Below are 13,991 nucleotides of genomic sequence, written 5' to 3' on the forward strand. Positions count from 1 at the left end.
CTTGAATACAATTTATCTAAATATGACTGGAGCAAAATGTACCCAAAGGTTTCATGAGAACTTATTAATATTATCATTATTAACCCTACGTCAGGCGCAATCATTTTGTTAATTTGGGAATGCACATTGTATGAAGTTAAGACGCATAACAATTCACCAGTTTAATATTTTATTTTAATTTTTTTTAACTTTTTTTTTATTAACTGTTTAAAGGATCTTTGAAAAATATGAAATATTTACAATAATTAAAAATTCCATCACAATTGCTATTTTTAATTAAGGAGGCGCATTGATCAAATTGATACGAATTTCGAGTGACTATTTTAAAAAACACTTTCTAACATATCATTTTGAATGTCAAAACCTGGTACAGTTTTTATGCAATTGCCGCAATAGCTTTTTATGTATGTCAAACAAATAGGTTGATGGTATTGTTGACAATTATACCTTGTTAATTGTTTATTTTGTGTGCATATCTGGCATCTTTTTCTTTTATTTTCATTTCTAATGTTATCTTGGGATTGTTCTAAAACAATGTAAACTATCACTGAGTTCTTTTGGTAACCCTCTTTTTTTTTGTTAAAAATAAGTTGAGGCATCACTAAATCATGAGATAATCTCTTTAAGAACACTTTTCTTCTAACAACAAGTTGAGCATTCCCAAAATATCGTATTTATATTAGGTTATAGCTCTTAATACACACTCGGCTAGACAATGAATTTTTGTTCCATTTACAGTTAGTGTTTTTTCCAACATTAAAATTGTTATTATTGTTTCATTAAAATCAATATTTTCAAGTTCTTCTGTATTTGAATTGTCTTGATGAAACTTAGTGAGGTCTTCTGCATCTGTAACATCTTCATCTTCAAAATCCTCCACCTCATCTTCTTCATCTAATAGATTTTTTGAAATTCCTCTATATCTTTTGAACTATTAAGATTAAATAATCTCACACTATCATCCATTTTAGAGGCAAATAGGACTAATACATTAAAAAAAAAGATAATCAAATTAAAATTTCATTTAAAAGTATAAATGAAAAATGTTGTAGTTATAAGTACAAAAGGTTCGATTTATATCCAACCTTTTGTAATAAAGACTTTAGTAAGCAAAAACGCTCTAAGGCGCTATGTATCAGTTTGATATTTTAATTAAAAAATACATCCCCGTTGACATGAACAATAAATAATATCAAATTATGTGTACAAATTTAAAAATGTATTTTTCAGATATAATTTTTTTTATTATAATCAAAAATGTAACATAAAATTCAAATGATTTAAACATGCTTGATGATGTAGAACAATAAAAAAAGAAAAAAATGAAGCTATTAAAAATAGAACAATTAGTCATTACTCAAAAACTCGTACGAGATAAAAATGATTGACATGTATCAATTTGATCAAGTGTGCCCGTCGGAGGTTTAATAAATACAAGCTATAAATTGTATTATTTATATATCTCTTATACCATTATGGTTATGAGTTCATTTTGCAACATTATCTTTTTTTAATATCATGAGCTTAAACAGTCTTTATTTTGTTATCCCTGTTTAGTGTCTTCATCCCCATTCAATCACCTAATATCAATAATTTATAATTCTTATTCACATTTCAGCCTTATAAGTAAAATTCTGTAATACTGAAAAGTCAATAACATCATTCTTCAAAAAACAGGCAAGCATTATTTACACCACTTTACCTTTACAACCTTTGTCAAATTTAGCAATAAATCTTTTCTTGTGTTAAGAACTATTAAATAATAAGTAACTTTATTCTTTATCTTTTTTTTTTTACAGTGTATCAATAATTGGTTATCTCAAAGTAAAACTTGTCCAGAAGACCGGTAAACTTCTTTAATCTAAAAGTTTTATGTTATATGTTGTTTAGTATTGTACACAATTTCAATAATATTATATAATAAATTTAACATTACATTTATAACTTATTATGTTTTATATTTATAATTTATATTTTTTAATTTTGTCCAAGGTTCTTGTTAAGTCTAGGGGTGTTTGATTTGAAAGTAGTTTTCTCTGACTCGAAAAGTGTTTGTAAATTAAATGTATTTATATTGAAATATATTTATATTGGAAAAAGTTCATTAAGTTATACTTTATTGTTTGAAGGTAAAAAAATGAAACTTTCCAACTTTCCGGAAATGAATCCAGTGGAAATGAATTGAATTCAATATATTTCCATTTCCAAGAAAGTGAAAACTTTTAAAAAATTAATCACTTTTTTTCAGGTTTTTACTTGGCAATAAAATTATATCACTATTAATTAAATTTGACCTTACTTCCTTACACTTTCCAATCACTTCCCTTTAGAAAGTCAAAAACCACTGTGCTCTCCTGAGACCGCCAGGGTAAATTTTGGTTTACTCTAATTTTTTTTGTTTAATTATTAATATTGGGTTTAGGTAAGTGTTTTAAAATGATTTTTAAAATCTAAACTAACTTTTAAACATATTTTTTTTGTAAAAATAGTTTTTACCTAAAATAACATATGGAGGGGAAGGCGGGGATTTTTTTTCAAAGTTTATAGGGTATTACACCTCTAAAACAATTTTTGTTAAAAGAATACAACTTTGAAATGAAAAAATGAGATCTTTTATGATAAAATTGATATAAATTCCAGAGTTAACAATATAACATCAATGCAATAAATGTACCAATTTAACATGAATTATTGAAATTCCTTATAAAATAACTCAATCACTTCAAAGTTCATAATAATTAAAAATTTTAAAAAAGGAGAGAAAAGGTCTACTTGAAACTGTTTTTACCTAACTCAATTACACTTTTTTTAAGCTGTTTTGCATAATCATTGTGTTCCAAACGACGCTTTTATCGCTTCTATACTTGACAGTGATAGTAGTGAGCACCTTCTCCTGCCTGCTCAGCATATACACCAAGCTTAAACTGACTATGCTGAAGAAAAGGAAAATGATGACATAAAATATGAACTTTCCATCTAATATTAAATTGGTAGTTAAACTTTTTCAAAAGATGAAGCTGCAGATTTTTGAAAGCTTTTTTAAAATCTAAAACTGATTCAGCAATAGATTCTCCAATTAACATGCTAAAAGCTTTTGTTTTAATAATTGAAAACTTTCTAATACAGCTAACTACAGGTTGGAGAAATATCATATTTAGTAATATAGAGGCTGCCCTTAAAAAGTTAACTTCTAAAATATCTAATTTATCTAAAAGTCTCTATGAATTGTTACCATCCAAACCAGTTCCATGGTAACCTCTAAGGATTATATAATTCAACTTTAGCCACGAATCAAAATCAGGCCACTGTGTAATTAATATTTTTACAAACATAGAAGTAATACCAATAAGAATGTGCAACTCTGGTGGAGGAATGAGATGTTCCACTATAGTTTCTAGAGGTTCATAAAGGTACACAACTCAAGGTACAAAACAAACACAAGGTACACAACAAAGGAGAAATACAGTTTTTAAATTCCATCATGTGATTTTTTTTGCATCCATCTTCAACGAACTTGTTGTAGTTGATATCAATTGAACCTAAGGTTCTTTTTTTTTTCCGCTCTCAAGAGTACTTTCCCCTTCACACCAGAGACATGCATACTTGCCGCTGTGATTGCTTAAACCAAATAAAAAGATTTAGATCAAATGCTATTGAATATTTTATATCACTCAGAGCTAGTGGTTTCAATAGTTTACTAAGATTACCATTATGCTCGAAACATCTTCAACTAAAGCTAAAATCAATGATCTTTTTACACCACAATCATCAAGACTTTCTGAAGTTGTATGTTTACGTAGTGGATCAAAAACATTTATATCGCATTTAAGAAAACCCTGTCCACCATCAATGGAAATCCTAGCAATAGTGCAATAAGGATTCAAACCTCTTTCATTAATTATACGAAGAATTAAATCAGAAGTATCTTTTACAAATACCAAACTGTGACTTATCTCTTCATCCCCTGAAATGAATGATTCAGTTTTGACATCTTAAAAATCTGAAAATACATTATGCAGCTCCTCTATCTGAGTTGATATATTAGGTTCTAACATTTTCTTCCCTAAATTTTGTCGCATATGTTTACAAAGTAGCTTAGTCTTTCTTTTACTCAGGTTTAGAGTATTAGAGATTTCCATTATAGTTTCTAGAGATAACTTTTTAACGAATGCTCTGCTGCATTTATTAACAGGTGTACCAACAACAACAAGGAGATTGTTTTCAATGGTTTTTAAAGGAAACCTGTCTCCAGATTTAATTTTGTCTCTTTTCATTTTTATTTTGATAATCCCAGAAGCAACTTGCTCACTGGATACATTTCCAAGACCTTCAGCCAGCATAATTAGGTTTTTTACGCTTCACTCTTACACCAAAAGTGAGAAATTCTTTTGCCTAAATAGAAATTTAAACTAGGAAAAACTCTGGTATTACTATATTTGTAAAACATATAAAAATAATACACTAATATTTAATAAGTCTATCATAGACTATGCATTGAGTAGCATTGACTCTATGCTAAATTTAATTTTTTTTTTTTTAAATTGAAGAAATAGTTTATTAACTAAAATTTTATATAAGTTATACAATATTTTTATTTTGTTTAAGGAAATCATACCTATTGTAGAAAAGCAAAAAGGACATGTCTTTTTAACAATTTTATCAACGATATTTTGGTTATTTGTTGTGATCTGTTCAGATATTTCACTAATATCAGATGATCTTTTGAGTTTTTGTCTTGAGATATTTTCTCAATCCAATCATTTAATTTTGATGTTTCACCCCTGTTCAATGCATATAAATTTGTTTTACAAGAATTACAAATGTTTTTTTGGACAACACTCTTTTTCTACATCATATTCTCTCCAAAATAAATTTTGAATATAAAGTTGTACTGCGTTACTTTAATAAGTTTATGTGATCCTTTTCCAAAGGAAATAAAGCAACATGCACAAGTTAGACGTTTTTCGTCAGCCATTTTGACAAAAAAAACGCTTTTCACTGTAAAAATAATTATTTTCATCTGCATTGCAACAGTTTGTACTAATTTGAATAGATGATGTAATCATAAAATGACGCAATTTATTTTAGACATTTTGATTAATTAAATCTAAAATTTCTATGTTTAAAAGTTAGTTTAGATTTTAAAAATTATTTTAAAATACTTTATTTAACCCAATAATAGTAAATAAACAAAAAATTTTAGAGTAAACCAAAATTTACCCTGGCGGTCTCAGGAGAGCACAGTGAAACAAGTTAAAGAATTATTTTGTTTTTATTTAGTTGATAAGATTTTTTTTTACAAATAGTTGGTTAGATATATGGCTTCTTTTCTTTGATTAAAATTTGTATCCTTAAAAGCAGAAACTACTGCGATAGAAGATTCTGCTATAATACAACACTTTCAAACCACTCTAGCTAACATAGACATTTTTGATGAGTTTTTTTTTCAAAATTGGGTAAATTCTAATGGACTTAGGGAAAGTTTTCTTTCTATAAAAGATTATTTCTCCCAGTATGTCTTATATCTTATACAACATGTATATCTTCTGCCTTTCTTAGGGTGACTTGGTAAAAAAACAAGCTTAAACTGCCAGCTATTTGGTCTGCTGTGGATTGTTTTGTTATGCTTTTTTGCTAGATTAGGTCAGAATTTGTTTTGTTAGGTGTTTTGCTAGCTATATATAATAGCTAACTTTGTATTGGACCAATTTTTTTTAAACCACAGCTAGTACAGCCAATGAAATCAATGACAAAAATAATAAAAGTAAAAAGTTTTCTACATTAGATGAATAATAAAAAAGAAGGTAAAAAAAGGAAATTTTATTAGAAAGCTATTAGGCAAAGAAATCTATTATTCATTATTATAACCAGCAAGTCTACACTTATGTAAAGAAGTGTTGAATATTATAAATCATTTCTTTCAATGAAATGCAAAGCTAATTTATATGATTTGATATTTGATAGTGTCAAAGTAAATGCTTAATCATACTGGTTATGGTTGCAGTGTCTGAGATGTTAGTTGTTTTTTTTTCTTCCATTAGTTAAACTTTATCTCTTGTTTAATCTTCAGTCAAGCTTTCTTCTTCAACTTTATTGCTTTTGTTGTTGATAAATTTACCAGACGCTTTAATTTGTTGCATAAATATTTTAATATTAAGTATGTTTCAATTCCACCTATAACAAAACCTGCAGAAATGTTGTAATGAATGCTTTTGCTTAAAAAATTTTAGTAACTGCAGCTGTATAATGCATGCTCAATGCTAATATCAATAATAATGACTGATGTTGATAGAAGTAATTGACGATTGAGTTATAGAGCTAGTTATGTTTAATGGTTGCAAAAGAAAAAAAATGCAGACAAGAAAGTCATTAATTGCTGGAACAGGACTGATAGCAAGAACTTGATTGTTGTGTTGAAACCTGTTTTTTACTTGTGGCTCCCACAATCCAGGCCAGATTTAATGTAATTCTGAGCAGAATGCTGAAATTACCTATATGTTTAAATATTTTTCTCTGACTCTTTTGTTACATTTTTTTTATTTTTATAGGGGGTTTAACTTTAATAAAAAATTGTTTATACTATATTTTCTTCTCGAAATCCTGTTTACCTATGAATAAAAGAATAGGACTTACTATTATTTGTTAATAAACCATTAACTTTACCATGTTCTTATAAGTTAAGTTGGATTCGATAGTTCAACTGGATAGTACATGTAAAGCTCAAAGTATAGGAAAATAAAAATTTGAATTGTAGGTCTTAATGGTATACAGCTTCAAAAGTCATATGTTATGTTATCCTTGGTGTTCTACTCTGCATTTATATTCTATTTATCAAGATCTTATAAATGTACCACATGCCCTTGTCTTGGTTGCTTGATATCATTATGGTTTCCACCAGAGGTATGATGAGGTGCATTGTCTGATATTCTTTGAATGAATATTTACTGAAAATTCAGTAAATTTTCATTCAAAGGTGTTAGGTTCAAAATGACAAAGTAATAAATTTGGCCTTAAAAGTCGCTACAACTTTGTTGTATTTATAAAAAATTTTAAGTTTTAAGTAAAACAAAATATCTTTCTTCAAGCACGTTTTGAAAAAATTGATGCGTGACATTCTTTATAATCCTGCAAAGAAAAAACTTCATGTGGCGATAAAAAATTTTGAACGATTTTAAAAATAAAATAATTTTTTTTTCCATAAGTTAGTTGTTAGTTTCTATAAGTAAGTTGTATATCATTTAAATAAATTTTTTCTAGGATATGAAAAATGCTAAATCTGTCTTTAGTTTTTTTACTTTAAGTCTTTAATTTTTGCTGCTTACCTTTAGAAAACCAATCAATCAAAAGCAGCTACATTATGATTTTATTCTTGCAAATATAATTGGGGATCAAATGGTAAGCTAATTATTTAATTTTTTCATTTTTACATACCAAAGTTATGTTACTAAATTTATTTTTACCAAAAAAGAAATAATAAATTTAAAAAAATTAAAAAAGTTTGCAGAGATTAGAATCACAAAAAGTAAATAAAAAAACTTATCAAGTCAATACATCTTTTAGAAATTATTCCCTAGTTTTAATTATTGTATTCTTTCAAATACTGCTCATTTATAAAATAAATATATTCATTAGATAACTAATGGTGCACGTTATTTGGTGAGGGGTCACTTACAATTTATATCACACCCTGCGGGAGGGGGGATTTAGCCTTTTTTTTTTTTTTAGAGTATTCAATTTTGTGTTGCAACTTTTTTTCTTTTTTTTTAAATCTAGTAAAACTTTTTTTATTGATTAAAAGAGTGTCTAGTCTGAATATTAAACCCTCAGTTGATGTACACTTAACTGCGGCTATTCTAATTTAACTTAAATTAGAATCGGCTTTTTAAATTTTAGTAAATTATTGTTGACTCAGCTGCGTCTACAGCTTTGTTTGTCAATTATATACTTGATATATCATCAATGAAAAAATAATAAGATTATTTATTCTGTGAATTGATGATAACGAATAATCAATAAGATTAATAATTGGGCATCATTGATGAAATAATAATAAATGCATTGCAATCAAAATCAAATAGACACATTGCAATCAAAATTGAATAAAACTTAGATTCAGCTACAGAGTGATTCCATGCCAACCAGACCAATGTCCAACATGGACCCCCTGTTAATATCAATGAGAAAAGTAATTCCTGAATATTTCAGAATAAAATCATTTGTGGTTCTTGAGGTATGGTTATTTGAAATTTCTGATTTTTCCAAAAATAAAAACTTCAGCAGCAAAAACATGTTTTGTTCATACTTTGAAGCTCTATATTTGAAAAACAAAATTTCAGAAAGTCTTCTAGTTTTTTTTATTCTATTCAAGTCTAGACTTACTTTAATAAAACTTTGACATTGAGTTCTCGAATGTCACATTTTTTCCATAATAGCTACCTATAAAACCTAAAAAATCATTTGCAAATATAAAAAGTTGATTTTTGAGTCAATATACAAAATCTGCAATTTAAGAAGTGAAAATTCATATTTTTTTTAGTTTCTATAAATAGTAGGCTTCCAAATTTTTTAGAAATTTACTTATAAGATACAAGAATAGCAGCTATTTTTAGAATTCTATAATTTTTCACTGATAAGAGCAGTAAAAAATTATAGACTTCTAAAAATAGCTGCAGCTAAAACTTAGGAAAATGTGCTACCACTACAAACCACCGGTAACCTACTATCAACACTAGATTTAATAAGATTTTCTTCTAATTTAATAGACTTTATTAAAGTGATTTCAGAAAAAAAATAGTGGGTACTCATGGGAAAGTTACAGAATCAGAACAATGAAAATTGCCCAAAATGCATTAAAAACAATATAAATAAAGTTATTATTGCACTTTAGTTTATATTATCTATTATAATTCAAAGTTTGTATGAATTTAAAAGTATTTCATAATCAGTACTAGAAGGAGGTCTTTAATAAACCCTGAATTAAACTCAGTTTTTAAATAGTCTGAACTCTTACCTGCCCCCTCCCTCATCCATTTTAAAATACTTTTTTAAAATGCACTTTTTTGCCGAGATCAAAAAAAAAAATTCTAATTAGACACTTCTCTTTACACGATGTGTCTGTTATTATGTCTGATGTATGAAGTGCCTTTATGCCCAAACACACCACTAAGCAAACACATATAAAAACTGTGAAATTTAGTTTTTAATGTTAGTGAAAAAACTACATATAAAACTTGTAAGTAGCCTTTAAGGTAAAAATAAAAAGAAGGTAAAAATTAAGGTAAAAATAAAAAGAAAGACTTTTTGTGTTTTTCCAAGACATTCACTATTTGTTTGATTAATTTATTTGATTCAACTTATTTGATTATCAAGTTTAGATTACAACTTATACACCAAGTTATAAGAGTTATTTGATTTGTCAACCCAATGCACAAGTTGATTATGCAATAAAGAATACTATTAAACAATCAATATAAACATTGAATCTATTAAATAAATTTTTGTTAAAAAACTATGTTTAAAACAAATAAACTAAATGTATAATAATTTGGCTATGTTGTTATTTAATTATGTTACTTATGCTAATGTACAAACGTAATAAGTCAGTTTTTTCTTGAACTGATAATTAATAGTATCTACCAGTTGTTGATTGAAGATTTAAAGATGAAATTTTGCATAAATCGTGCGTTATGAGAACCTAGCAAGTATCCAAATAAAAGTGTTTAAGGAAAAAGATAAAAAAAAAAAAAGAACTTGATAAGAACATCTTGATTTTCTTCAGATATTTCCATAATATTGCCTAAAAACCAGTTTGCATCATAAACACATGCTATATTAATTCCTGGTAAAAGAGAAGCAAGTGGAACTATATGCTGCATTTTAGAAACATTAGTATACATATTGTCAAATGACACCCGTCTCATCTGTAAAGTAGTTAATGATTGTAATATAAAACAATGGTGATTTATTTTTCCTGAAATTGTTGAACAAGTAGTATAACGTTCTTCTAATTTAAACTTTATGCAAATTAATACAATTGCATTATTTGAAATGTATAGAAAATGAATTACTTTGATATTTCGTCTACACCAATCATACATTTTTTCAGGTGAATTGATAGGATTTGCTTGTGATTGTAAACTGGCCCTAGCTATATGTCTTTTGACAGAGCTTCCAACGCCATCACTTGATCTTTTACTGTTAATTTCTTTAGTTTTTTTGATTTTGGTAAATTTTTCTTCATGACAATCTTTATTTAATGATTTACCAATGCAACATTGAGTTAGATCTAACGATGCACTGAAACTAAGGTTTCCATAAGTTTTGGCTCAACAATTAAATAGGATATTATAAATTTGATATATAAAATAAAGATATAAAAAGAACACTCAATAATTTGCTTGTTTTTTATTTCACAGCTTTTAAATGTGTATGTGAATTCTTTGTTTGTGTATATAGACACTTCATGCATCAGACATTTTTTTATCTAAGTTCTGGGCAAAAATGTGTATGTTAAAAAGTAAATTGATAGGGGTAGGGGGTAGGTAAGAACAAGGACTATTTAAAAATTGAGTTTGATTAAAGGCTTAATTAAAGACTTATTTCTAGTACTGATGATGAAATACTTTTAAATTCATACATTAACTGTATGAATTTAAAAGTATTTTAAATTCATACAGTTAATGTATGAATTTAAAAGTATTAACTTTTAAATTCATACAATAACTTAATTTTTATTGTTTTTAATGCATTTTGTGCAATTTTAATTGTTCTGATTTTGTAACTTCATGAAGTTTGAAGTTTTGTAACTTCATGAAGTTTGATTTAATACCTAATCATAAATCTTTATGGGGATGAGAGCCCACAATTTTTTTTGTTCTGAAATCACTGTAATAAAGTCTATTAACTTAGGAGAAAAGAAAAACCTTATTAGAACCAGTGTTGATCTTAGGTTATCGATGGTTTGAAGTGGAGGCACATATTCCTAAGTTTTAGCCGCAACCATTTTTAGAAGTCAATAATCTATAACTGAATTGTATCTTATCAGTGATCTAAATATTAGAAAGCATACCATACCTTAGAATCACAGAAGATTTTATGCTAAAATTTTCAGGAATTGCTTTTCTCATTGATATTAACAAACCCACCAAGTTTTATCAAAATCTGAGGAGATCCATGTTGAAATCCTAAAATTTTAATCCATTTGGTATGGAATGACTACAGGGAAAAATCTCTGGTGATAAAATTTTGAGAGTTTTATTTGTAGAGATTTATCGTTTATTTATTATTTATTTTATTTATGTTATCCTTTGTATTTTTCTATCTTTTACCCAGGTTGTTTACTAAAAAATGACTTGTTTCCCAGACAACCCAAATCACTTACCTCTGCTTCTTGATTTGTGTTTTGTGTCTGACCTTAGCTTGTGCTTAGTTTTTTCTTTTTTTTTTTTTTTTAGGTAGCTTGAACTATGCTAAGATTCTTATTTCTCTTTAGGTAGTTCAAATAATGCTAAGATTTTTTTTTTTTTTTTTTGAATTATGCTAAGATCTCACTAAATCTTTGATCTCATACTTGTATTACATTAGATTTATTCATCTTTTCATTCTTACTAATACCTATCTTCAGTGTTTTCAAAAATTGCGGTTTCAATTTTTGAAAACACTTAAGGTCACTCTTATCCCACTATTTTCATTCAGTTTTTATACTACTAGCAATGTCGTTGACTCTTTAATTAACATGTATCTTATCTTGAGTCTGACAACACACTCTATGACAATGGATTTTAATACTCTTGTTCTGCTACTGATTTATTGCTAATTACAGGTAGATATATACTTACAAGTAGATATATAATTACAGATAGATATACTTACAGGTAGATTTATATACTTACAGGTATATATATATATACTTACAGGTTGATATACTTACAGGTTTATATATACGTACATGTAGATATATACTTACAGGTAGATATATACCTACAAGTTTATATATACTTACAGGTTTTGATCTTTTTGAACTATTTGTCAACTTTAATAACAGAAAGGTTTTGTTTTGCTTTTCACATATCAAAGACTTTTAATAAAGTCTGGCTGATTATTTTCATAAGCTTTTTTTATATTTTGTATCTAAAAAAATTTTTAAATTATGGAATCATTCCCTTTTAATTGCAGTATTAAAGCTGTCCTTAATGGTAAACTTTCTATTTTGTTTCCTGTAATCTCTAGAATACAAAAAGGTTTTATTTTTCGTTGTGTTCTTTTTTATCTCTAATAATATTTTTTATAATAATCACTTTTTTTTGATAACTTAAAACAAGTCACAAAAGATTTAACTAATTGAAAATACTTTTTTTTTCTTTTTTTCTTTTTTCATGCATATCTGAGAATGCCTGACTTGTTCATTGCACGATTCACTGTCTATCTTAAGCATTTCAATTTCCATATAGCAAAAAGTAATGATTTCATATTTACTACATTAATACTGAAGAACAGAATGGAATGTATGCATCTTTAGACTGAAGAATAGTAAATAATATGTGAAAAATGTATTTTATTTTTTTTATTTGTTTTTATTAATTATTAACATTTGAGATAAAAATAGTATACTGGACGAGATAATAATGAGTTAAAGCTAAGGACGAGTTAAGGTCGAGTTAAAACAAGTTAAATGATCCATAGATGTTGACAAGTTAAGGTAAAAATAACATTTTAAATTAAAAAACCAGGTCCACATTATCAAACGAAATCTAGGCTTATTTTGGGCAAATATATAAAAATATAGTCTATCTGACTTTTTTTGTGGGGAAGGATGGGGGCTGGAGGCTTAAATGTAAGCTTTATTGAGCCATGTTAGTTTAATCTATTAGATTTAACTAACATGGCTCAAACAAAAGCTTGAAAACAAAAAATTATCTAATAAATGGTAAAAAAAATTACAGCTTAAATATTTTTTTTTACTAGATTTTTTATCTTTTTAGGTTGCTTGTCCTTTTAGATCGAAAGGCTGCGAGTTTGTGAACAAATTGGAAACTTTATCTTCACATAAAAAGTCATGTGTTTTTAACCCGATTAATTTGCCTTCGTTTATGAAGGAAAGCCCTTTTTCTATCAATCCGAATTTAGGTAATTAATTTTTTTGTAATTCATAAATTTGTAATTATTTGATATCATATTTTTAATAATTCTTATATATGTATTTTTTTATTATTATTATGATATGTGTATATATTTCAAGGCGTATTTCCGTTTTTTATAAATACCACGTACTGCTTATAACTATTTTAATTCAATATTATTTAGGTCAATCTCGTGACGAAGAAACGCTGCCGACACCTGGAAAACCTTCGCTTAAAATGCGTCTTTTCTGCGACGAAAACAAACGAAATTTGCTATGCTCTGTTTTTGAAAATAAAGTTGAGCAAACTTTAGTCAAAAAAGAAACTACAAACAAAGTATGGTTAAACAAAGAAAATGACATAAAAAAACCAAAAAGACGTGCAATTGAGATATACAGCCCGTAATACTATTTTATATTTTTTCAACTTTTATTTTTTACGAATATACACATTTTGACACATTTGCAGTATACACCTTTTGTTTTGTGAAGTGTTTGTTATTAAAGTTTATTATTATGAATTTGGTTGTTGATAAATTTAATGTTTTATTAATTTAGTTTTTAATTCATTATTTATGTTAAAATATTTTGTTAGTATATATAGATAGATATTTAATTATTTATAAACATAAGATTTTAAATTTTTTTTGGTAATAGCATTTTTCTGGTGAGCGTCAATCGCCCTTCAAAATGTCAAGAAATAAATATAACTCTTTCATAACTTAATAACTCTTAACTATTCAATAATCATTAGGGTGTGTCATACTCAGGTCTAAACTTAAAAAATCAGATTTTCCATCGGCATTATTAAAAAAAAGGTGAGGTCCAAAATATCGAATTCAAAACTATCAAAAAGCTAGCAGGGAACTGTCTT

At 26.9% G+C, this 13,991-nt stretch overlaps 1 protein-coding gene across 1 annotated transcript in view; it reads left to right on the forward strand.

Moving 5' to 3' along the window:
• LOC101236294 (RING finger protein 151) overlaps positions 1-13,666 on the forward strand; it is a 28,841-nt gene extending 15,175 nt beyond the window's left edge. The window contains exons 3-6 of the mRNA XM_065803833.1: positions 1,800-1,846; positions 7,329-7,395; positions 12,981-13,125; positions 13,303-13,666. Coding sequence (XP_065659905.1) covers positions 1,800-1,846; positions 7,329-7,395; positions 12,981-13,125; positions 13,303-13,523 — 480 coding nt within the window. The 3' untranslated portion in view covers positions 13,524-13,666. The remainder of the gene's footprint in view (positions 1-1,799; positions 1,847-7,328; positions 7,396-12,980; positions 13,126-13,302) is intronic.
• Positions 13,667-13,991: the final 325 nt, after the last annotated feature.

Source organism: Hydra vulgaris, chromosome 08, assembly GCF_038396675.1.
Source record: "Hydra vulgaris chromosome 08, alternate assembly HydraT2T_AEP".
Classification (NCBI taxonomy): domain Eukaryota; kingdom Metazoa; phylum Cnidaria; class Hydrozoa; order Anthoathecata; family Hydridae; genus Hydra; species Hydra vulgaris.